This window comes from Zootoca vivipara, chromosome 8, assembly GCF_963506605.1.
Source record: "Zootoca vivipara chromosome 8, rZooViv1.1, whole genome shotgun sequence".
In the NCBI taxonomy this organism is placed as follows: Eukaryota; Metazoa; Chordata; class Lepidosauria; order Squamata; family Lacertidae; genus Zootoca; species Zootoca vivipara.
In genome coordinates, this window is record NC_083283.1 from 84,371,435 (window position 1) to 84,391,526 (window position 20,092).

General features: G+C 43.9%; 1 protein-coding gene across 1 annotated transcript in view; it reads left to right on the top strand.

Annotated features, from left to right (window-relative positions):
* PFDN1 (prefoldin subunit 1) overlaps nt 1-18,965 on the top strand; it is a 36,307-nt gene extending 17,342 nt beyond the window's left edge. The window contains exons 3-4 of the mRNA XM_035103464.2: nt 3,772-3,856; nt 17,650-18,965. Of these exons, the coding sequence (XP_034959355.1) occupies nt 3,772-3,856; nt 17,650-17,733 (169 nt within the window). The 3' untranslated portion in view covers nt 17,734-18,965. The remainder of the gene's footprint in view (nt 1-3,771; nt 3,857-17,649) is intronic.
* Nucleotides 18,966-20,092: the final 1,127 nt, after the last annotated feature.

Consider the following 20,092-nt stretch of genomic DNA (forward strand, 5'->3'; position numbering starts at 1 on the left):
TAAACAGAGCATGCACCACTCTGGCGAGGCAGTCCGCCAGCAGGTAGGGTCTCAGCCTGCGTACCAGATGGAGCTGATAGACAGCTGCCCTGGACACAGAATTAACCTGCACCTCCATTGACAGCTGTGAGTCCAAAATGACTCCCAGGCTGCGCACCTGGTTCTTCAGTGGCACAGTTGCCCCATTCAGGACCAGGGAGTCCTTCACACCCGCCCGCCTCCTGTCCCCCACAAACAGGACTTCTGTCTTGTCAGGATTCAACCTCAATCCGTTAACCGCCATCCATCCTCCAACCGGCTCCAGGCACTCACACAGGACCTTCACCGCCTTCACTGGTTCTGATTTGAAAGAGAGGTAAAGCTGGGTATCATCCGCATACTGATGAACACCCAGCCCAAACCCCCTGATGATCTCTCCCGGCGGCTGCATGTAGATGTTAAAAAGCATGGGGGAGAGGAAAGAACCCTGAGGCACCCCACAAGTGAGAGCCCAGGGGTCTGAGCACTCACCCCCCACCACCACTTTCTGAACACGGCCCAGGAGGAAGGAGCGGAACCACTGTATGACAGTGCCCCCAGCTCCCCACCCTTCTAGATGGTCCAGAAGGATGTTATGGTCGATGGTGTTAAAAGCTGCTGAGAGATCCAGCAGAACTAGGAAACAGCTCTCACCTTTGTCCCTAGCTCGCTGGAGATCATCGACCAGTGCGACCAAGGCAGTTTCAGTCCCATGGTGAGGCCTGAATCCTGACTGGAAGGGATCCAAATGGTCCGCTTCTTCCAGGTGTGCCTGGAGTTGTTCAGCAACCACCCACTCAATCACCTTGCCCAGGAATGGTAGATTTGAGACTGGGTGATAGTGGGCCATATTGGCCGGGTCTAAAGATGTTTTTCAAAGAAGCGGTTTAATGACCGCCTCTTTCAGCGGGTCTGGGAAGGCTCCCTCGCAGAGGGAAGCGTTCACCACCCCCGCAGAGCCCATCGCCCAGCCCTTCCCGGCTCACTTTTACTAGCCAGGATGGGCAAGGATCAAGGAGACAGGTGGTCGGTTTATTAAAAGAAAGTGAAACTGCAACTGGAGGTGAAATACTGGCATACAACTCCCATGATCCCTAGCTAACAGGACCAGTGGTCGGAGAAGATGGGAATTGTAGTCCAAAACATCTGGAGGGCTGAAGTTTGGGGATGCCTGCCCCAGAGGGAAAGGGCTGCAGCTTAATGGCAGAGCATCTGCATTGTATGTAGAAGGTTCCCATCTCCAGGTAGCAATCATGGAGATCTGCTGCCTGTCAGTATAGACCAGGCATAGGCAACCTTGGCTCTCCAGATGTTTTGGAACTACAACTCCCATGATCCCTAGCTAACAGGGCCAGTGGTCAGGGATCATGGGAGTTGTAGTTCCAAAACATCTGGAGAGCCAAGGTTGCCTATGCCTGGTATAGACCATACTGAACTAGAGACCTATTCCTCTTCAGTCATATTTTTATTGAAAAGTGTAGTGTTTTATCATGTGCTGGTGTTACCAAGATACAAGAAAATGTTGAACTATACATATTATTAGAAACAAATTTAAATGTAAGAGTATTATTGATTGTTTTTATATTAAATACTTTTAAATGCTAAATAAAGCAACACAATGAATTAACACACGACACCAGGGCATCCCCAAACTTCGGCCCTCCATATGTTTTGGACTACAATTCCCATCTTCCCTGACCACTGGTCCTGTTAGCTAGGGATCATGGGAGTTGTAGGCCAAAACATCTGGAGGGCCGCAGTTTGGGGATGCCTGCACTACATAAATAAATGTTAAAATTGGCGGCAGGCGATGTGGGATTCACATGAGAAAAGAAAGGGGCTAGAGGCAAGGGGCTGCAAGGGAAGGGGCTGCATGATCCTACAGGCCTTTGTTGCTTACTTAACCACAGTTAGAAGATGTGTGCCAGCACAGGCCCTGACACAGGCAACAAACCTACGAAGGCAAAACTATACTTTTGTTTGGTGTTTGTTGCATTAAAGGATGGTGGAAACGAAGGTAGAAAGGAAGTGGAAGTCTTCATGCATTAATTCTGTTTTGATGCTGGGATGCATCTTGTTAAAATGCAGCTTTATTCTTGAATTTTCAAATAATTTTTACATGTACTGTAAAGTGTAAATGGAATCCCTTTATAAATGAATATTCATAAGGTTTGCCTTCCCCCTAATTCTGCTCTGATAGCATTTCAGAGCCAAACCCTTTCTTCCTTTGTCAATGTCATGTTATTTCAAGCACTTTTATAGAGGTGCTCCACAATATTTTTTAAGACATTGAACAATGGTATAAATCTACCCTCTAGTTAAGTGTCTAGCTATGCAAGAAGTCCCATTTGGAAGCTGTATGGTTATTTCTGTTTACTTAAGTAATATAATATGTTAGAGCTCTAGACCAGCCTTGCCCCCTGGCAAGTTAATGGAAATATTAGATGTAAGGCAAATTACGTTCCATACCCCAAGAACAGGTATCTCCTGGGGGAAAAACTGCCATCTGTCCCTATGCCTTTTACAAGAAGTTTAACAGGTGATTCTCCCCCCCCCCAAAAAAATCACTGTGTCTTCATGCTGGGGAAAGCTTTAACTGGCAAATTTCTGCATGCCCCACTGCTGTTAGAGGTAAAGGAGCAAGATCAGTGGGAAAAGGTGGCAACAGTAGAGGCAGGTATGCACCTGTCTGCTCAACTTTTCAGTGTCTGTGTATCAGTAGTAAACTGAGCAATAGTTCTCCTTTCTGGCAGGTCATATCACATTTCTAGGGCGTTGTACAACAAGGTTCTAGGAAAATCTTGTCCTAATCAGTTTATTATATAACTAATTGATGCATGACTGCTGATGTGCAAGTCATTTTGGACCCAAAAGAAGGTAGATTGGGGATGGGCGGGCTTATGCATGCTCCACTGACATGCATGGGGGCAAAGAAGGCAGCCCCAGTACAAATAGGGGGTTGTCTCTAGTTTCGGCTGTGTAAATGAGGTGGATGTCAGCCCATTGTTCTTGGCAGCTCTTGGTAAAATGATGTTAAAATAAAAGCATTAAAATATGGAAAGCAGACACCACAATAAGACAACCAGCAATAAAAGTAAAGTGTCATAAACCACCAAAATAAGCAACAGCACCAGTACTAGAGAGCCAAAAATGATTCAATTGACTATTGGGGGGGTTGTGGACTTTCTGTCATTGATCCTTTGGTTGAGATTCCTGCATTGCAGAGGGTTGGGCTAGATGACCCTTGAGTCCCTGTCTAACGCTACAATCCTGTGATTTTATGACTCTATGATATCCCCAAGGTCTATCCCCAAGGAGAGAAGCTAGAAGAAGAGAGGCAAATCTTGGGAGGTTGCTATCGTCAGCATCAAGCCTTGGAGGGTGTAGACTGTTGGGTAACCATGGTGAGGCTTGGATAATCCCTCTAATTATGAGGAAGCTCTTGGAGGGAAAAATAGGGAGCGGTTGTTTTTTATGGTCTTACAAATGGCAAGGGAGGACTGGGTGATCATCAGGGATGATGGAAATCGTAGTTCAGCAACATCTGGCAGTCCTGCTGTACAGAATATACAGAAGCCTTTTCCAGTAGAGGTTCATAAGACAAGCTGACTTAATGGTCTGAATGGAAGACAAGCCTGTCAATGTAGAATTCTGTGTCCTCTTCATTAAGATTTTATTTGGTTATTTACAGCACCAACTCATGAATGCTGAATATACTGCCATATTCTTTTTCTTTTCTTTCACACTTTGTAGGTTCATCCTTCAGTCCAAAGGAGTACTTCATAGCCAACTCTTAGACAAACAAAAAACAGCAGAAGAGAAAATTAAGGAATTAGAGGTAAGTTTGGGGTTGCTAAATTGGCAACCATTTATTGCATTTTTTATTTTCTGTTTTATACTGCCTTTTGTCCCAACGCAGACTTAACTTACACCTGCTTGCTTTGTGCCAATAAGGAGTGCTCCCTTATTGTCTCGACGGAAGTGATGCTGGGGGTTAACTGCACAGTGCTGTTTCTTCATCGCTTGTGAATTGATAATGTGAACCATGTTCATGTGTGTAATAAGTTATTGCTCACAATTGTATTAGAGGAACAAGAGGCTTATGGTTTTCATTTATTAACCCCCTAATTGGTCACATGGAGATCACCAGCATCTCACTCTCAGTGGGCAAATTTGTAGTGCCTGCATATCCTCAAGCTGCAGCAGTCTAGGAGCAGGTACTGAAACGGGCAGAGATCCCACCCACTGCAGAAAAGGATATGAAAGGGCAGACATGCCAGACACCCTTTTGATACCTTGTTGTAGGATTCTTTCAGCTTCAGAGCTTTCAGTCATGCCCAAATCAGTGAGTTGTTCACCTTAACATTTCCTTGGCAAAAATATTGGCATGGCAAATATATTCTTGGAGTATTTAAAAAAAAGGACTTGTAGTGAGAGAGAGAGCTTCTGGCAATTTCCTAGTCTTTGAACATCTATTTTTAGCTATTTTAATGGAAAGGAGGGAATAGATACGTTCAGGAACAACTGTGTTAATGATATGAAGCAAGCTAACATTTTAATAACATTTGGGGCTGAATGTCAGGTCTCATCAAATGAAGACAAAGTCTGCTTGACTCTGCAGCTAAGGACACCCTTGGCGGCCAGTGCAGGTCAGATGGCCTAGAGGAAAAATGGCAGACATGTTCGAGCTATATTTGTTCCGCTTTCAAAAGTGCATTTGGAAATAACAGCTGTCATTTCTCCATGATGATGGCCACAGCCTCATTGCTAGAACAGTCGGCATTGGGGTTCAGGGTCAGTATTCTGAACAAAGTTTCCTCTTTTTTTTTTTTTTTGGCTGGTTGTATAGTTAGTTTTGTATAATGAGTCTTCATACATTATGCCTTCTGCTAAGCTTCTGTTTGTGGTAGGAAATGGTACTTGACTTTTTGAACTTCCAGAGAGCTTGCTGAGCTAAACAAAATTGTTGGACCTCTTCTTCAGTTGCAGCCTTGATAACCTTGAGGCAGCAGAGCTGGCTTATTCATCTCTGCTTTGAACCATATGATAGCCTATGAAGTATCTGTGCTGTGACAAGGTTAATTTTTGCCAGAAACAGAGTGGATTTTAGGAGTGAATAGTTCAGGGAGGTGGCAGCTAGATTTTGTTCATACCACTTTTTCTAGTTAATTCATTGCATACTCTCCAACTCTACCATTATTACAGTTGTCCTATACTTTGGTCTAGGTTGATGAAGCCTCATACTAGAGGCACAATCTTCTGTCTTGATCCTTCTTGGGTGTGTGACAGAACCTCCCACATCATTCATGGGCTGATGAATTTGCAGCAGTTTCAGAACCAAGTGTCCAAAAACCATGTGTCGAGTATCCAAAAACCATGTTTTTCTCTTTTTCTGGATAGTGCTCCTCATTGGTTAATATATGGGCTGTATTTTTGAGCTAGACCACCAAGCATGTCCAAGTGTATTTCTTGGAAGAAATATATTGTGCTATATTGTGGCATGTCCTAACAGCTTTTGTATTACACATACTCACTTTTTTGCTCCCTATAACAGCCATCTCTTTTGCTGTTGTAGGGAAACCTGAGCAACTGGGAAGTTCTCCTGCTCATATTTTTGAGATTTTGAGATTTTTCAAGGACTTCCTGCTGCTGCAGTTTGGAGCTGCACCTCCAATCGGCATGACTGCCTTCTAGTAGCAGTTAAGAGGTTTTTGGAGGTGTCTGCACGCAGACTCCAAGACAGTGTTATCCGACTGTATATTTCATACACATCTGGAAGCATGTTGTGTATGAAATATTTATCCTCCTATTAAAACTTTCTTCAAAGAAACATAGAGGCATTGGTCTTGTAGTGGTTCATGTAGAAGACAAAGATGCAGCAAGACCCACTGAAAGAAACCACAAAGAATGGATTTTGAGGATTAGGGCATAATGAGCTGGTTCCCACATAATGCTAAACCAAATTATGGCTTAGCACAGGCACCCCCAAACTGCGGCCCTCCAGATGTTTTGGCCTACAACTCCCATGATCCCTAGCTAACAGGACCAGTGGTTGGGGAAGATGGGAATTGTAGTCCAAAACATCTGGAGGGCCAAAGTTTGGGGATGCCTGGCTTAGCATGAACAAACAAGTGTGCTGATGCACAGTAGGAAAACGGTGCCTGCTTTCTCTCTCCCAACTGAGGAATAAAGCAATGGTCTGGTTCAGTGTTATGTCTGAACTCAGGCTTGTGGTTTGTCTCACATCAAACAGTGAGCTGCAACCAAGGCTTATTCTTGACTTGCGACTTGTGACTTGTGATTTGCTTGGGGGAGACAAACCATGAGCCTGAGTTGGGCTGTAATGCTAAACCAAACCAAGGCTTAGCTTCCATAGCATGGTGGCAGCAGAAGTGGGGAAGAAGCAAAGCTGCCATGATTTACTAATTGCACCAGCATGCTTGCATGTTCACACTAAGTCATACATAGTTGGCTTGGCACCGCGTGCAAATGAAGCCCTGAAGCTACTCCTATGGAATTAATACATCTTGTCCAATATTGTCCGCTTCAACTGGCAGCAGCTTTCTGAGATCTTGGGTCAGACATCTTTCAAGGTCCCACTGCCTGAGGTATTTTGTCGCTGAGACTAAGCCTAGAACCTTCACCATATATGAATACAGTATGGCTGACCTATGGCCCTTTCCTCAGAACTGCTTGCGGTTGTGGGAAGCTTTTTACCTGCTGCTGATGTGGGCCTCTCTCACAGCCTTGACAATATTGAATATTCTGGATACCATATTGGCCTGAATATAAGCTGCACCTTTAAAATTCAAGGGAGGGCGAGAAAAAAAAGACAATACCGCTCCCTTCAAATTCCACAGGCACTCACACCTGTACCGTTTTACCATATGTCTGTTTCAGCAGCAATACCGTAAAAGCCAATTTTTGTAAAGTTGTGAATTTAAGCTGGACTTTAACTTTTCACAGTCGGAATTTGGGGGGAAAAGATGTGGTTTATATTTGGGCCAATACAGTATATTTTATTAAGTGTGCATGAGGAGAGGTGGGGAGAGATCTGTTTTGGAAGCATCCTAAAAGGATAACAGACCCCTCCTTTTTTTTTGCTTAAAAATGCTGGGAGAAACTATTTCAGGAAAGCATAAATTGATTTCATTGTGGTACATGACAGGGCTTTATGTTTCAGTGTGGCATTTGAGAAAAAGCAAGTTTTCTGATGCTGTAAAGACATGGAAAACACCCATTCCTCCTTAGTGGAGGAAGTGATTATGACTATGTGTTTTCACTGTTAGTACTTGATAATCCTTCTCTCCCCCTTACTATTCTCAGCCTGCTTAGTTGTTGGGCGTTGTCAGACGAAGTGGCTAAAAATAACAAATAAGGGGGAGGCTGGTATAAGGTGGATTTCTCTACTACTGCGACTTGCTGTATTTATATTTACCATATGAAGGGGGAGGCTGGGCAGTGGGAGAGAGAAGGCCTGTTTGGCATTCTTGATAAATGGGATATACTGTTCCAGCCTATGGGGGCCATCTCTTGGTAGGTTTTAGAGGGCTTATGATCTAAAGTGGGTTCTTCCTTAACAAATAAGTGCAGAGTTTCATCTCATTATCCAGTGGTTAAATTTAGACATACTGCTTAAACTTAATCGTTCATTTTAGAAAGGCATCTAGTTTTGGCAGAATGCTTCCAGTAGCAGGGAACTCTCCACAATTCTGCTTGAAATCTTCATTATTTTTAGCTTCTCCGTGTTACCATGATGCCTAATATTTTACTGCTTGGCAAGTCGAAGATCCTGTCGTCTCTTCAACAGCCCCCCCCCCCAATTCAAAATGCTAAGGAAACTGTTTGATCAGTGAGGGCTATTCTAATCAGTCCACCAGACCTGCTGAAGTTGCAAATTAACAGAAGCTGTGAAGGACATGGGTGAGCCTGTGATACCATGCTGTCCCAGTCTTTCTCCATAGTGGTGGGAAGCAATGGGTGCTTGGCTGCTGGAGCAGGGACAGATTGCTTGGCTCCAGCTGCAAAGCGGAGTAGTGTGGGAGAGTTTTACCTGAATGCCCAGGTGTGCTGCTTACCTGGCTTCCCAGTCCTGGGGTCATGGCAGGTTACTGACAGGAGGGAAGATGAAGCGATGGAGAGGTCGGTGCCAACACCTCCCTGCTGCCTCACCTCTTCCTCTTGGAAACTGCCCATGACCCCAGTGGTGGGAAGCCAGGGAAGCCGCCCTGCCCCACCAGCCACTACTGGAGGAGAGGTTGCAAGGTGAATGGGCATGTGCCATGGGGCAGATCTTGCCAAGGGCCACGGGATTTAGATATACCTTCAAAATGATAATAGCTCTATGGGCTGAGAGTGGGTTATAAGGAAACTCTCCGCTCTGAATACAAATACATTGCCAAACCAGGTTTCTCTCACCTGCATATGGTTTTCAAAGCCACCTTTTGCATGTGTAGAGGCTACAGTATCATTCTAAAATACTCTCTGAACCTGTTTTTATTTTGGTCTGTCACTCTTTTCTAGCATAGTTTTCTTGAGTATATGAATATGTTAAACTAAAAATAATGTATGCACATTTTAGTGTGTTACTTTCAAAATCGGTGATTTAAAAGATTGCTCTCAATCACATTTGTCTCAACATACTGTTTTTGGAAAATTAATTTTATCTTTGTGAGATTTCCATCCTTTTGTAAGTTTCCAGTGGAGAAGGCTTTTAAAACAAGCCAACTCCCATACAGCCAAGTAAAACGGACTATTCCCAAAGTCCCGCCATAGCAAAACACCCATCTCCCCCTGTTTCTTTCCACCCGTATTTTAATCTGGGTTGTCTAATGTTGACACAGCTGCACAATCATGATAACATTCCTAATGAGTGATGGGAGTTTTCTGATTTCTTGATTTTCTGCCCTCTGCTTTTCCAACTTTGTTTTGAGCACTTTAGAAGGGATGTCCCTCAGGTCTGTGTCAGTGGCAAAGTGCCTCTTCTTTCCCATCTGCAAAGTGTATCTCAGCTTGCTGACAGTTAGAAATATATGTGCTGTTTAGGCCAAGGCCACATCAAGGATTTTTGCTCTTTAAATAAATCAGTATTTTGGCACTTTTGCCCTCCTTCCCCTGCCCCACCAAATCTACGTTGCTGCTTCTTGGTTTTCAAAATTCAGACATTTGGGACATAATGTTTCTGGGTTGTCCTAAGTGCCTTCCACTGAAAATGCATGTTTGAAATGCAGAACTACTCCAAGTCTCTGTGTCCTTGAGCATAGGTTTTGGAATTTGTGCTGAAATCACTTTGCACCTAAACCTGGTCTCCATGTATTGGATCGGGATTGCCAGTAAATAGAGGATTTATTATCCACTTTTTACCCACCTTGTATAGTGGGTTTTAGAGATGGCGTCTTATGCATTGTGCTGCCTGACTTCAGAGCAGTGAGATAGTAACTCATCTGATATCTCCACTTGGGACAGTTACATCTGTGATTTTTCTACAGAGCCTCACTTGCTAGTCATATATCTCACCCTCAAGGTCTTCATAGTCTGACAGTCATTGCACGAGTAATCTCTACTCACAGAATTAATTTCATCTGCATTTATCTCAAGTATGATGACCCACCCTACACATTCCTTGCTGTTCCTTCCTCACTTTGGTTTGTTATGCAAAACCAGAATAATAGATTTTTCTGCCTCTTCCAGGAGAAGCAGGGCATGTTTAAACAGACTAGGGCATGGCATTACGTTGAACAGCGCTGACAAAGCTTTGAATCATCCTAGCTAAACACACCTTAGTGTTCAGGTATGTGGCTGTGATGTCACAACTTCCTGCCTAGCCCACACCCCTCCTTTTTACACACCTTTCACTTCGCTTGCAGCTAAATGTTAATAGATGGGAAGAGCCCTTCCTTGTCTGTTGTACATAACTGTCGGGCACATAAAAGTGTTTGCCAGGAAGGCTGGGCTCTTTATTGACCCATATTTGATACCTTGCTTTCAGACATGTGACAAATGTAAGAAAGACTTAAAGCAAACCATGCAAAAGCAGAGTCTTCAGTGGAAGAAAGATTGCCTTTGCAGTCAGAAATGGTTTCTAATAGCACCCAGCTTTGAGTTTACACCTGTCCGTCTATAAAAGTTGGGAAGACACACACTAGTGTCACCAAGAGACAAAAAACCAAGATAAGACTATGCATGTGAAGATGTAGACTTAATTATCCAGATAATAAATAATGTGAAAGGGGGAAAATGGCTTAGTTGCTTCATTTTAATGATTTATTTCCTTTTCCTTTTAATAAGTAATTTGGAATTGGTTCATTTGTTTTGGTTTTCCCATCCATTTTGATGAGACATTCATCCATTCTTCTGCTGCCTGCATCCTTTTGTGTTTTCCATTAAATGGCGTATTTTCTGGTGTTCTGCTGCCAACCATCCATGCACAGTCCTACCATATTTCAGACAGATGGGCAAAGCATGCCCATTTTATAGACAATTTGATTTTTTAATACATTACATTACATTTTTTTTACATTAATTTCACTGGGAGACCCAGCTGCATTCCTCCTGCTTGTCACTTGTCTGCCTGAAATTCTCGAATACATTTTTCCAGAACCTGTGATGCTGTGACTTCATAGGCAGAGATGCAATAATTTTCTTCATTTGCCACATTGGGAATGGTCAGCAGTGTTCAACAAGGATCATAAACAAAATTTCACAAGCTGTCTATATAGCTTGAACCCTCATGAACTGTAACTGGGTTTTTTTAAAAAAAGCTGCTGCTGCTGCTTTATTTATGCCCCACCCATCTGGCTGGGTTTCCCCAGCTACTCTTAGTGGCTTCCAACAACATTAAAAACTTCCAGATACAGGGCTGCCTTCAGATGTCTTCTGAAAGTTGCATAGTTATTTGTTGCATTGTTATTTATCTGGGGAAACACAGCCAGATGGGTGGGGTATAAATTATTATTATTATTATTATTATTATTATTATTATTATTATTATTATTTCCTTGACATCTGATTGGGAGGGTGTTCCATGGCAAAGAAGGTCCTCTGCCTGCTTCCCTGTAGCTTTGCTTCTTGCAGTGTGGGAACTGCCAGAAGGCCCTTGGAGCTGGACCTGTTTCTGGGCTGAACAATGGGGTGGAGATGCTCCGTCAGGTATACTGGGCCAAGGCTGTTTAGGGCTTTAAAGGTCAGCACCAACATGTTGAATTGTGCTCAGAAATGTATTGGAGCCAATGTAGATCCTTTAGCACCGGTGTTATATGTTCTCGGCAATCACTCCCAGACAATCACTCCTAGCTGCCGCATTCTGGATTAGTTGTAGTTTCTGAGTCACCTTCCAAGGAAGCCCCACATGGAGCACATTGCAGTAGTCCAAGGCGGGGGGGGGGGGAATAACTAGTACTGTAGTAGTGACACGTGTAGTAGTAGTAGTAGTAGTAGTAGTAAGTTATTTATACCCCATCCATCTGGCTGGACTTCCTCAGCCACTCTGGGCAGCTACCAACAGAATTAATGATAATAATAATAATAAAGCAATAAAACATCAGACATTAAAAACTTCCCCAAACAGGGCTGTCTTCAGATGTCTTCTAAAAGTCAGATAGTTGTTTATTTCCTTGACATCTGATGGGTGGGCATTCCACAGGGCGGGCACCAGTGGTTCCCTGTAACCCCGCTTCTCGCGGGGAGGGAACCACCAGAAGACCCTCAGAGCTGGACCTCAGTGTACTGCTGATCTTTATCTGGCACCCAACTGGAGTTGACAATCTGATTTCTTTCTGTTTATATTCCACTGTCCATGACAAGAGGGTGTACAAAGCTGTGTTAGGCTTCTGGGTAAGGTTACATGTTGTACTCATTTGCCAGACACGCACAGCAGCCGCCCGTGTTGCAAGTAGGGAAATACAGTCCACTTTGTAAGGGTTCTGGCACCTCAGCAGTCTTTGGTAATTCACTGCACTGCAAAAGATACATAAGTATGCCGTGTGGGTTTCTATGTCCACCTTTAACCAGGTATTACTAGTTGTCTGTGATTTTCAGTCATTGAGGTTGGGCTTTCCAGTGAACTGTATGGACCTGATAACTGCCTGGGGTGGGCAGTCCATCTGCTGTTAGTTGGGTCTTCTGGTTTCTGTAAGGGAGATGAGGGATAGTCACTTTTCTGGTATATTTCTAGTTCAATAAAGACCCCCTTTTCCATGGTACCGTATTGTCTTGTCCTAAGTGCTCCTGGTGGTGATGTGCAATTTGTTTTCCATTTTTATTTGGTTTGTACTCTGTTGCATCCAGTGTTTTTATTTGAATGGATTTTCCAGCTATAGCATGTCTCAAGCTGGGAGGGGATCTCCCTGTCTGGAGGCAAGGGAAGTCTCCTGAATTGGTTCTGCCTCCAGAGTCTGATGGGAGAAGTTTCTCTAGTCAAGCTGCTCTCCTACTTACCACTGCAGAGAGGGAACCCTTGACAAAACAAACAAACAAAAATCTAATGTTCTATTCTTAATGGTTGGGTTACTTGGCATAGGGGCCAAGTTAGACCCCCATCTCATTGATGTCCTCCTTTATGTTATTCCCACATAAGACAGCCAAGCTATACCTTACAGGTTTTTTTTTTAATCAACAACAGTTATTGTGCAATAAACAAATTGAGCAGATTAAGAATTTACACCTAAAATGCCAACATATGTTCTGGCATTATTGACTTTAATACCATCATGTCATTCTAGTGTATGCACTGCATATTTTAGACATAAATATTAAGAGGAAGGATAAATGGCCAGTTCCCAGTTTCAGTTTCATGCTTTGGAGCTGCACGTTAAGTGCAGTGTTAAATGTACAGTGGTACCTCGGGTTACAGACACTTCAGGTTGCAGACGCTTCAGGTTACAGACTCCGCTAACCCAGAAATAGTACCTTGGGTTAAGAACTTTGCTTCAGGATGAGAACAGAAATTGTGTGGTGGCGGCAGGGCGGCCGCAGCGGGAGGCCCCATTAGCTAAAGTGGTACCTCAGGTTAAGAACAGTTTCAGGTTAAGAACGGACCTCCAGAACGAATTAAGTTCTTAACCCGAGGTACCACTGTATTTATGATCTAGGAAAACGGGCAAGCCCTTAGATGGCAAATCTTGTTGATGACACATGTAGTTTGAGGAATTGCTGCCTTGGTTTTGACAGCCCTTTCTACCTTTTGTGCGAGTGTGTGCCTAAAATATAGGCATTTTGAGAGCCTTGGGTTTGATTCCACTGCTTCAGTGAGAAAGCTTTACATGTCTACATAGATTAGTCCTTATTGCAGATATCAGTGAGGTGCTCCAGTGAAATTACTAGACAAATGAGTAACTTGATAGTATCTGTCTATCTTAAGTTGCTTATTTATATGCCTTGCAACTGACAACTTGGCCAGAGTCTGGAATATGAGGAAATCTAGTTGGATTCATCTCTGATTTATTTTGAACTGATGCTGCTCAAATTTTCGAGACCTTGCCCCATCCTGGATGTAGCTTTTCTTTAGAGAGGTACATGAAACAAGCTGGGCATATTGGATTGAGTAACTTTGGAAGGAGAGGAATGGGCATGTGGGACTATTGCTATAGGTGGGTGACAGAAGATACGGTAGGTATGATTCTTTGGCCTTAAACAGAGGAGTTCTGCGAATGGTATATATATTAAATCTGGATGTGTAACAGCATACAGTATTCTGTTTGCCCTTAGATAAGTTTACAGGGTCACTCACTTCCTTTGAGTTCAGTTAGCCTAGTTTAAGAGACAAAGCCTTTGTTCTCACTTGGAGTGTGATTTTATCATTGCTTGCTTGCTTGTTCTCTGCATTGAAAATCTTTTGATATAAAAGCAGATTGTAAATTTTCTAAATACATAAGATAAACTTCACAGATCATAGGATAGTTAAAAATATTTGACTTCATTGCCCTCAGATGGTTACATCTTTCCATTCAGCTGAGAACTATGTGGGCAATTTTAAGCATTCCAGTGATGGCGGCAGCTCCAGAAACTCAGTAGAACCATAGTACCTTTACATTGCTCCTGTCTGACACCTCCCTGTGGGACAGGAGCATTTCCCTCCCTGGGGCTGGAGAGAGGAGTACTCTCCAGAGAAGCGAGAGTGTCCTGCTGAGTCTCGAGATCTGATTATCACTTTCCCTAAGAGTGTTCACACACAGTGGCAAAAGAATGCAAAAAATGAGAAGTGTTAACTTTAGAGATTCATAAACTCCAGGCCAGACATTTTTTTGAGACTGTGTCACAAGACACTTGACATCAGGGGTTTTAATTCAAGGCAATTGTATCATACCCAAGGATTCCAAGCCTTCGTGAATGAAGGCATCTGATTATGAGCATCTAACAGGCTGACACTTCAAAATGTGATGCCAGTGCTTGAGAAGAGCATCTTCAGAAAAGGAAGCTGACCTTGATATTTAGCTCTGTAGATGCAGGGATGCTGATCTATCTGTCCCCTTTGGTCCAGACATAGCAGCATTCTGCTGCTGCTGCTTGGAGCCTGTGACTGAAACTGGCTAGTCTGTTGAGATTGCCAGCTCTGTAAGGACAGCAAACTTCACAAACCAGCCTTCTCACAATATGTTGCCCTTCAGAGGTTTCAACTTCCATCAGCCTTTGTTAGCATGGGCTGCTGAAAACTGGAAAGTGAGTTTTAGGGACTAAATGGAACACATTTCTTACAGTGTCTTAACATCTCATTCTCAGAGATATTGCAGCAAAAGCTTCAAATCAGAAGGATTGGCTATGAGCCAATGTAGCACTTTAACTGCCAAGATTGTAATACTATAGTAAGCAGCTGTACAATCTCTCTTCTATGCAAGGCAGACTCTGATCAGGAAATTGTATGCTTAGTTTTCATAAGTCAGTCATTGCGGAGTCTGACTCACGGGTTTCCTGTGTGGTTGTGGAATTCCTGCAGGGTGACTGTTGCCTTGATCTCCTTTCTGGATACCTGTTTGAATGGCAGCTATTTGCAGATTTTGCTAGAAAGGTTGCTTTGAAGATATGCTGGAAGCCAAAAGCCAGGTGGGTGGTGGCTGGATAGCAGCAGGTTGCCCCATTAAGGGCTTGCACAAGTTGTGAGCCACAGAGCATCAGCCATGGATGACAGCCCACCAGGGGCTCTTGGCTGGGGCATCTTCAGTTTGGTCAAAAGTTGTGCAGGGCTGACTCAGCCATCGACCATTAAGGTCTTGGCAGAGAATGTGGGAGTGTCAGCAGTAGCCGAACCAGGCAAGCGGCCTTTTCTTCCACCAATGTGCTGAAGGTTGAGAAATCCATTCTGGAGGGTAAGATGGCGGTTACACTGGAAATTCTGCTGCTACCTTTTTGCAATTGATTTGATGTCTGTTTAGGCAATCTCGGAGGATGAAGAGCAGCCAGACATTCCCACTGTGTCGATTCATTAGAGAGAAAGTTTCGTCAAACTTGGAATGATTAGCTCCCCATGCACAGCTGCTAGGTGAACTTGCTTTCTCGAACAGGCTTTCTGTGTGGCATTAATATAGTTCACTGTCCTTCTGATAAGTATCTTGAGCCAGAATGTTGTACACTTACTTCTCAAAAATCAATTTTTTTCTTTGTTCTCATGGATGATGATTGCCATTTGAAAAGCTTTTGTTCATGAGAGTTAAAAGGTTTCCTACTTTCCCACTTCCTACACTTCTGGTGCCTTCTGCATCATCATCATCATTACTTATACCGCCCTATACCTGCATGGTATGGGTTTGTAAACTTTTTATTCTTGCTGCCATGTGGTCAGGTGGAAACAGTATAAAGCTAGAAAGTATTTCCTGCTTTGTGGTGATGGCCCGTTTCTGTCCTGGGATCCAACACGAGCTGGTAATCACACCAAACCTAGCTGGCCTTAAGCTTTCAGAGCCACTAGAGAGATACCTGACATACCGTAGCTTGAATCCCACCTGGGGAATCTGGATGGGAATGATGATGCGGCCATTCCAGCATTCCTCGGCATATCAGCCCTTTTCTGGGTGGTGTGTCTGTTGGGGAAATGGCTTCACTTTTTGTTGGAAAGTTATTAACAGTGACTGTGGGGACCAGTGTACTAATTCCACCCATGAAAAGGGAATCGTTCTGCATGTGCACTGCTTTCTCTCATCCATGTAGGCGTCTAACCTCCACCCACCCACCGCCTTCCCACTAGACTAGGCCTTCTTTCTTACTGGGAGGTCAACATACCTTTCTGGTCTTTGGGCTTGTTTGAGAGAAACGGCAGGCAAACAAGAGTAGAGTTGGCAAAACGCCATGGTGGTACCTCATATTTGAAATGCCCTCCCTAGAGAGGCTTGCCTGGCATCAACTCATTTATCTTTCCAGCACCAGGAGAAGACTCTTTATTGTGTGCATGCCTTTTGCTTATTTTGATATTGCGTCCTCTTACTGGTTTGAGTTTTGTGGCTGTAGTCATAAGGGCTTGCGATGGGGGTGAGCTGTGGTCCTACCTGCCTTAACCCTTACATCTTATACCTTACCCCTTGCACTCTTACTGGCAGGGCAGAAATGAGGGTGGGTGGAAGAGAGTTCTGGAGTTCCTCTGGTTTTCTCCCAGGTTTGTTTGTTTTTTTAAAATAAAAGAGCATTTCCCCTTCATTTGGAAAGCAATAAGAAGGAATTAAAGGGGCTTGAGCTCTGTTCTTTTCTCGACACCCTTTCCCACCCCGAATACTCCTGTTGTATGACACAGTCTGCATCAGAGCGCCCACAGTGGTGAGTCAGAGCTGGCTGTGCTAGCACAGAAGTTAGCAGTGATGCGTATAGATCTGTGCAAACTTATCTACCTTGTCCCCAGTTCCCAGAGCAGAAAGAAATATTTGGTGGATGTTTCAACCAGGCCCTTTTAAAACTCATTTGTAATACCTCTTAAGGATGTTTCAGTCAGGATTTCCTGACAAAGGTACTGAAAATCACTCAGCTTAGAAAAATGGTCATTTTGTCAGTGTTCAGCCTGTGTCTTCAATTAAATAATACATTGGATTGGAAATTATATTGCTCTTCTGTCTTGAGTAAAACTCCTATTTAAAACTAGCCATCAGAGGTTTGTCTGCCTAGACAGAGGATGGCTGACATACATTTTGCAAGCGGCGTTCCTGTTTTAGATTGTGCTGGCATTTGCCTCTTTCCTGGCTTAAAAACAAGGTGTTCCTCATCTGCCATTAGTTAGGTGTCCATGAGTACCTGCAAAGAGCAGGAGGGAGCCTAAAACTAGGCTTGCACCCTGCTGTCTGGAGCAAGGTGGGCCTGAGGGCAGAGCAGTACAGTCCTCTTTTCCTTTGGCAGGAAGAGGAAGTGGGGAACTCCTTCCCTTCTCTAGGCAGAGCATAGCCCTTGTGTCTAGTAGCCATTATCCATCTCCTCTAAGTAGAATACCTTTATCCTCCACAATTTTGTCTAACCCTCTTTTAAGATATCTAAATTCCTCTAACCTCTAACTAAATTCCTCAGTATGTTTTTTGGGGGTGGGGGTGGTGTTCAATCAGTGCTAGCCTCAGTTTGATAGTTGTCCCACTGATGTTGATGGACATGAGTAGCTAAGGTTCAGGATCTACTCTGAGTGGAACTTGATGGAATACAACTCTTTGCTGTTACTTTTGTGCCTTTCAGCAGAGAAAGTCGTACCTGGAGCGGAGTGTGAAGGAAGCTGAAGATAACATCCGGGAAATGTTGATGGCTAGAAGAGCACACTGAGGGTTTCAGCCCCACCACTGCCTGCCCCTTACCTTTGGACTGAACAGTTGGGCGCTAAGCATGTTTGAAACCTTGCAATATATAGAACTAACTGTTGAAGACACAAGGAGCTTCAGTTATGTCATGTCAACCCCTCCCTGTATTTTGGTGTACTAGTAAATCCTGTGTTATATAATATGGCTGCCCGACCTGTCCTGGGTTCTCTGTTAACATGGACATTTTTTCAGATGTCTCTTCTGTTGTCCTGCATCTGCCTTATCCCAGTTTCAACTTCCCACAAATTTTTCTATTGAAAACCGAGCTGTAGCTCAAGAGTGGGGCGGGGCCAGCCTTGGTCTGTTCTGCAGCATCCGCAATAAGCACGAGGGCTTTGCGGAAAGGAACTGGTGTTTTCTTTGTGCTCCTGAATGCCATGCTTATGCCAGTCAATCTGGGATTAACCTAATTCTGGTTACACCCGGGGGGGGATTGTGGGGTGTCAGCATGGGAGATAGAAGCAGAACAACCTGTTCACAGTGCTAGGATTCTTTCTTTCTGCTTGCCTCCCCCTGTAGAAAAGGATGTGCAGGGCAGTTAATGTCTAGGGACCAGGAACACTATGAAAAGCTGTACATGAGAACTGGGCGAACTGGATGTGCACTGATTGGATTTTGGCTTTCAACAGTTTCGTGTTCCACAGTCGAGGCAAATTAGGATGGTGGGAGTGGTTCATAGTTGGCATGGCGTAGTCAAGAGTGCCCTTTCAGTGGGCAAACAAGCAGCTTGTTGCTGTGAAAGACGCCCATAAACCGTTGCCAAAAATATACCAGGACTCTGTAAGATTTGCAGCCCAAAGGGTAAGAGGAGGAGGATGGCATGCTGCTGCCACCTTGTGGCTGATATCTGTACCATGATGCCTGCTTCCCCCATTTTATCCTCACAACAACTTGGGTAGATTAAGCTGAGAGACACAGTGACCCAGAGAAATACTGCCTCCTAGCTGTCCTAATCTGATACAGCTAATGTTTTATCCATGTTGACAGTGTCCCATTGAAAATACCCCCGCTCCAAACTTTAATTAACACAGAAGAGACCAGTTGAGGACAGTATTTGTCCAACGGTAGGGACACTGAGCCCTTCACTTCTGGGGAGATGGGAAGACTGTGCTCATAGGGTGGTATTCAGCCAGGTTTCACTTTAAGTAGACCTGTCGAACTTCAATTGGTCCAAGTTAGTCACACTAATTAATTTCAGTGTGTCTGCTCTGAGTAATAGGTATAGCACCTACAATCTTGTCTGGCCCTGGCAAAAATCTTACCTAAGGTACTGCACCGGCCATCATTATACACCTCATTGCTTATCAGGCTGTATTCAGAGTTGAAATTGGATTGTGCTAAATCTAGTCTGTTCTGGGAAGAAACCAAGTTATAGTCAGAAAAATACTCCTAGCTCAAGGTGAGCCCATAATTGTCCTTCACTCAATGCTTCTCTACAGCCCTCCAGAAGGTATGAATAGCAGTATTAAGCCCTGAGTAGAATCAATTTTAAACAAAAGGTTGGGCTGAGGGGAAAAGAGGAGGGGTCTGTTGGCACACCGTTGTGGGTTGGGAAGAGCTACTGTAATCTGGATCCCTTTTCAGTCTCCCTGCTGGGGTTCAGGCTCGAGTCAAGCTGCCTTTTGTTTATTTCTCTGCACGAACTAGAATTTCTCCAGTTACAGGCTGCTGCTAACAGATCACGAAACAGAAATACAGTGGCGCCTCGCAAGATGAATTTAATTCGTTCCACGAGTCAATTCGTTTTGCGAAAAAATCACCTTGCAAATCGCGGTTTCCCATAGGAATGCATTGAATTTTCTTTTTGCCCATAGGAACACATTAATTAAATTTCAATGCATTCCTATGGGAAACCGCGATTTGCAAAATGAATTTTTCGCAAAACAAATTCGTCTTGCGAGTCACCATCAGATCGCAAGACGCATTCGTCTTGCAGGGCATTCGTCTTGCGAGGTACCACTGTATTGTCTGTGTAGAGATATCTGGTGCTGCCATCTTCTGGTATAAACCCAGTTTTAATCCAGTTAATAGATTCTGGCTGCCCTTACTAAGTCTAGGCAAGGTAAACCCCGACAATCCTATTCAGACAAACCTCTAGCCTGTACCAGCTGGTCCCTTCCAAACATGGTTGGACTACAACTCCCATCATCACTGGTTCTGCTAGCTAGGGATAATGAGAGTTTTAGTTCAACAACATCTTCAGACCCAGAAGAGGGTGGCATGGGAGTGTTGTGGGCATAATGGTACACTCCACTGACAGAATGACCCAGAACCAAACCCCCATGCAAAATGGGGATTGCCTATATGCATAATACTTGACACAG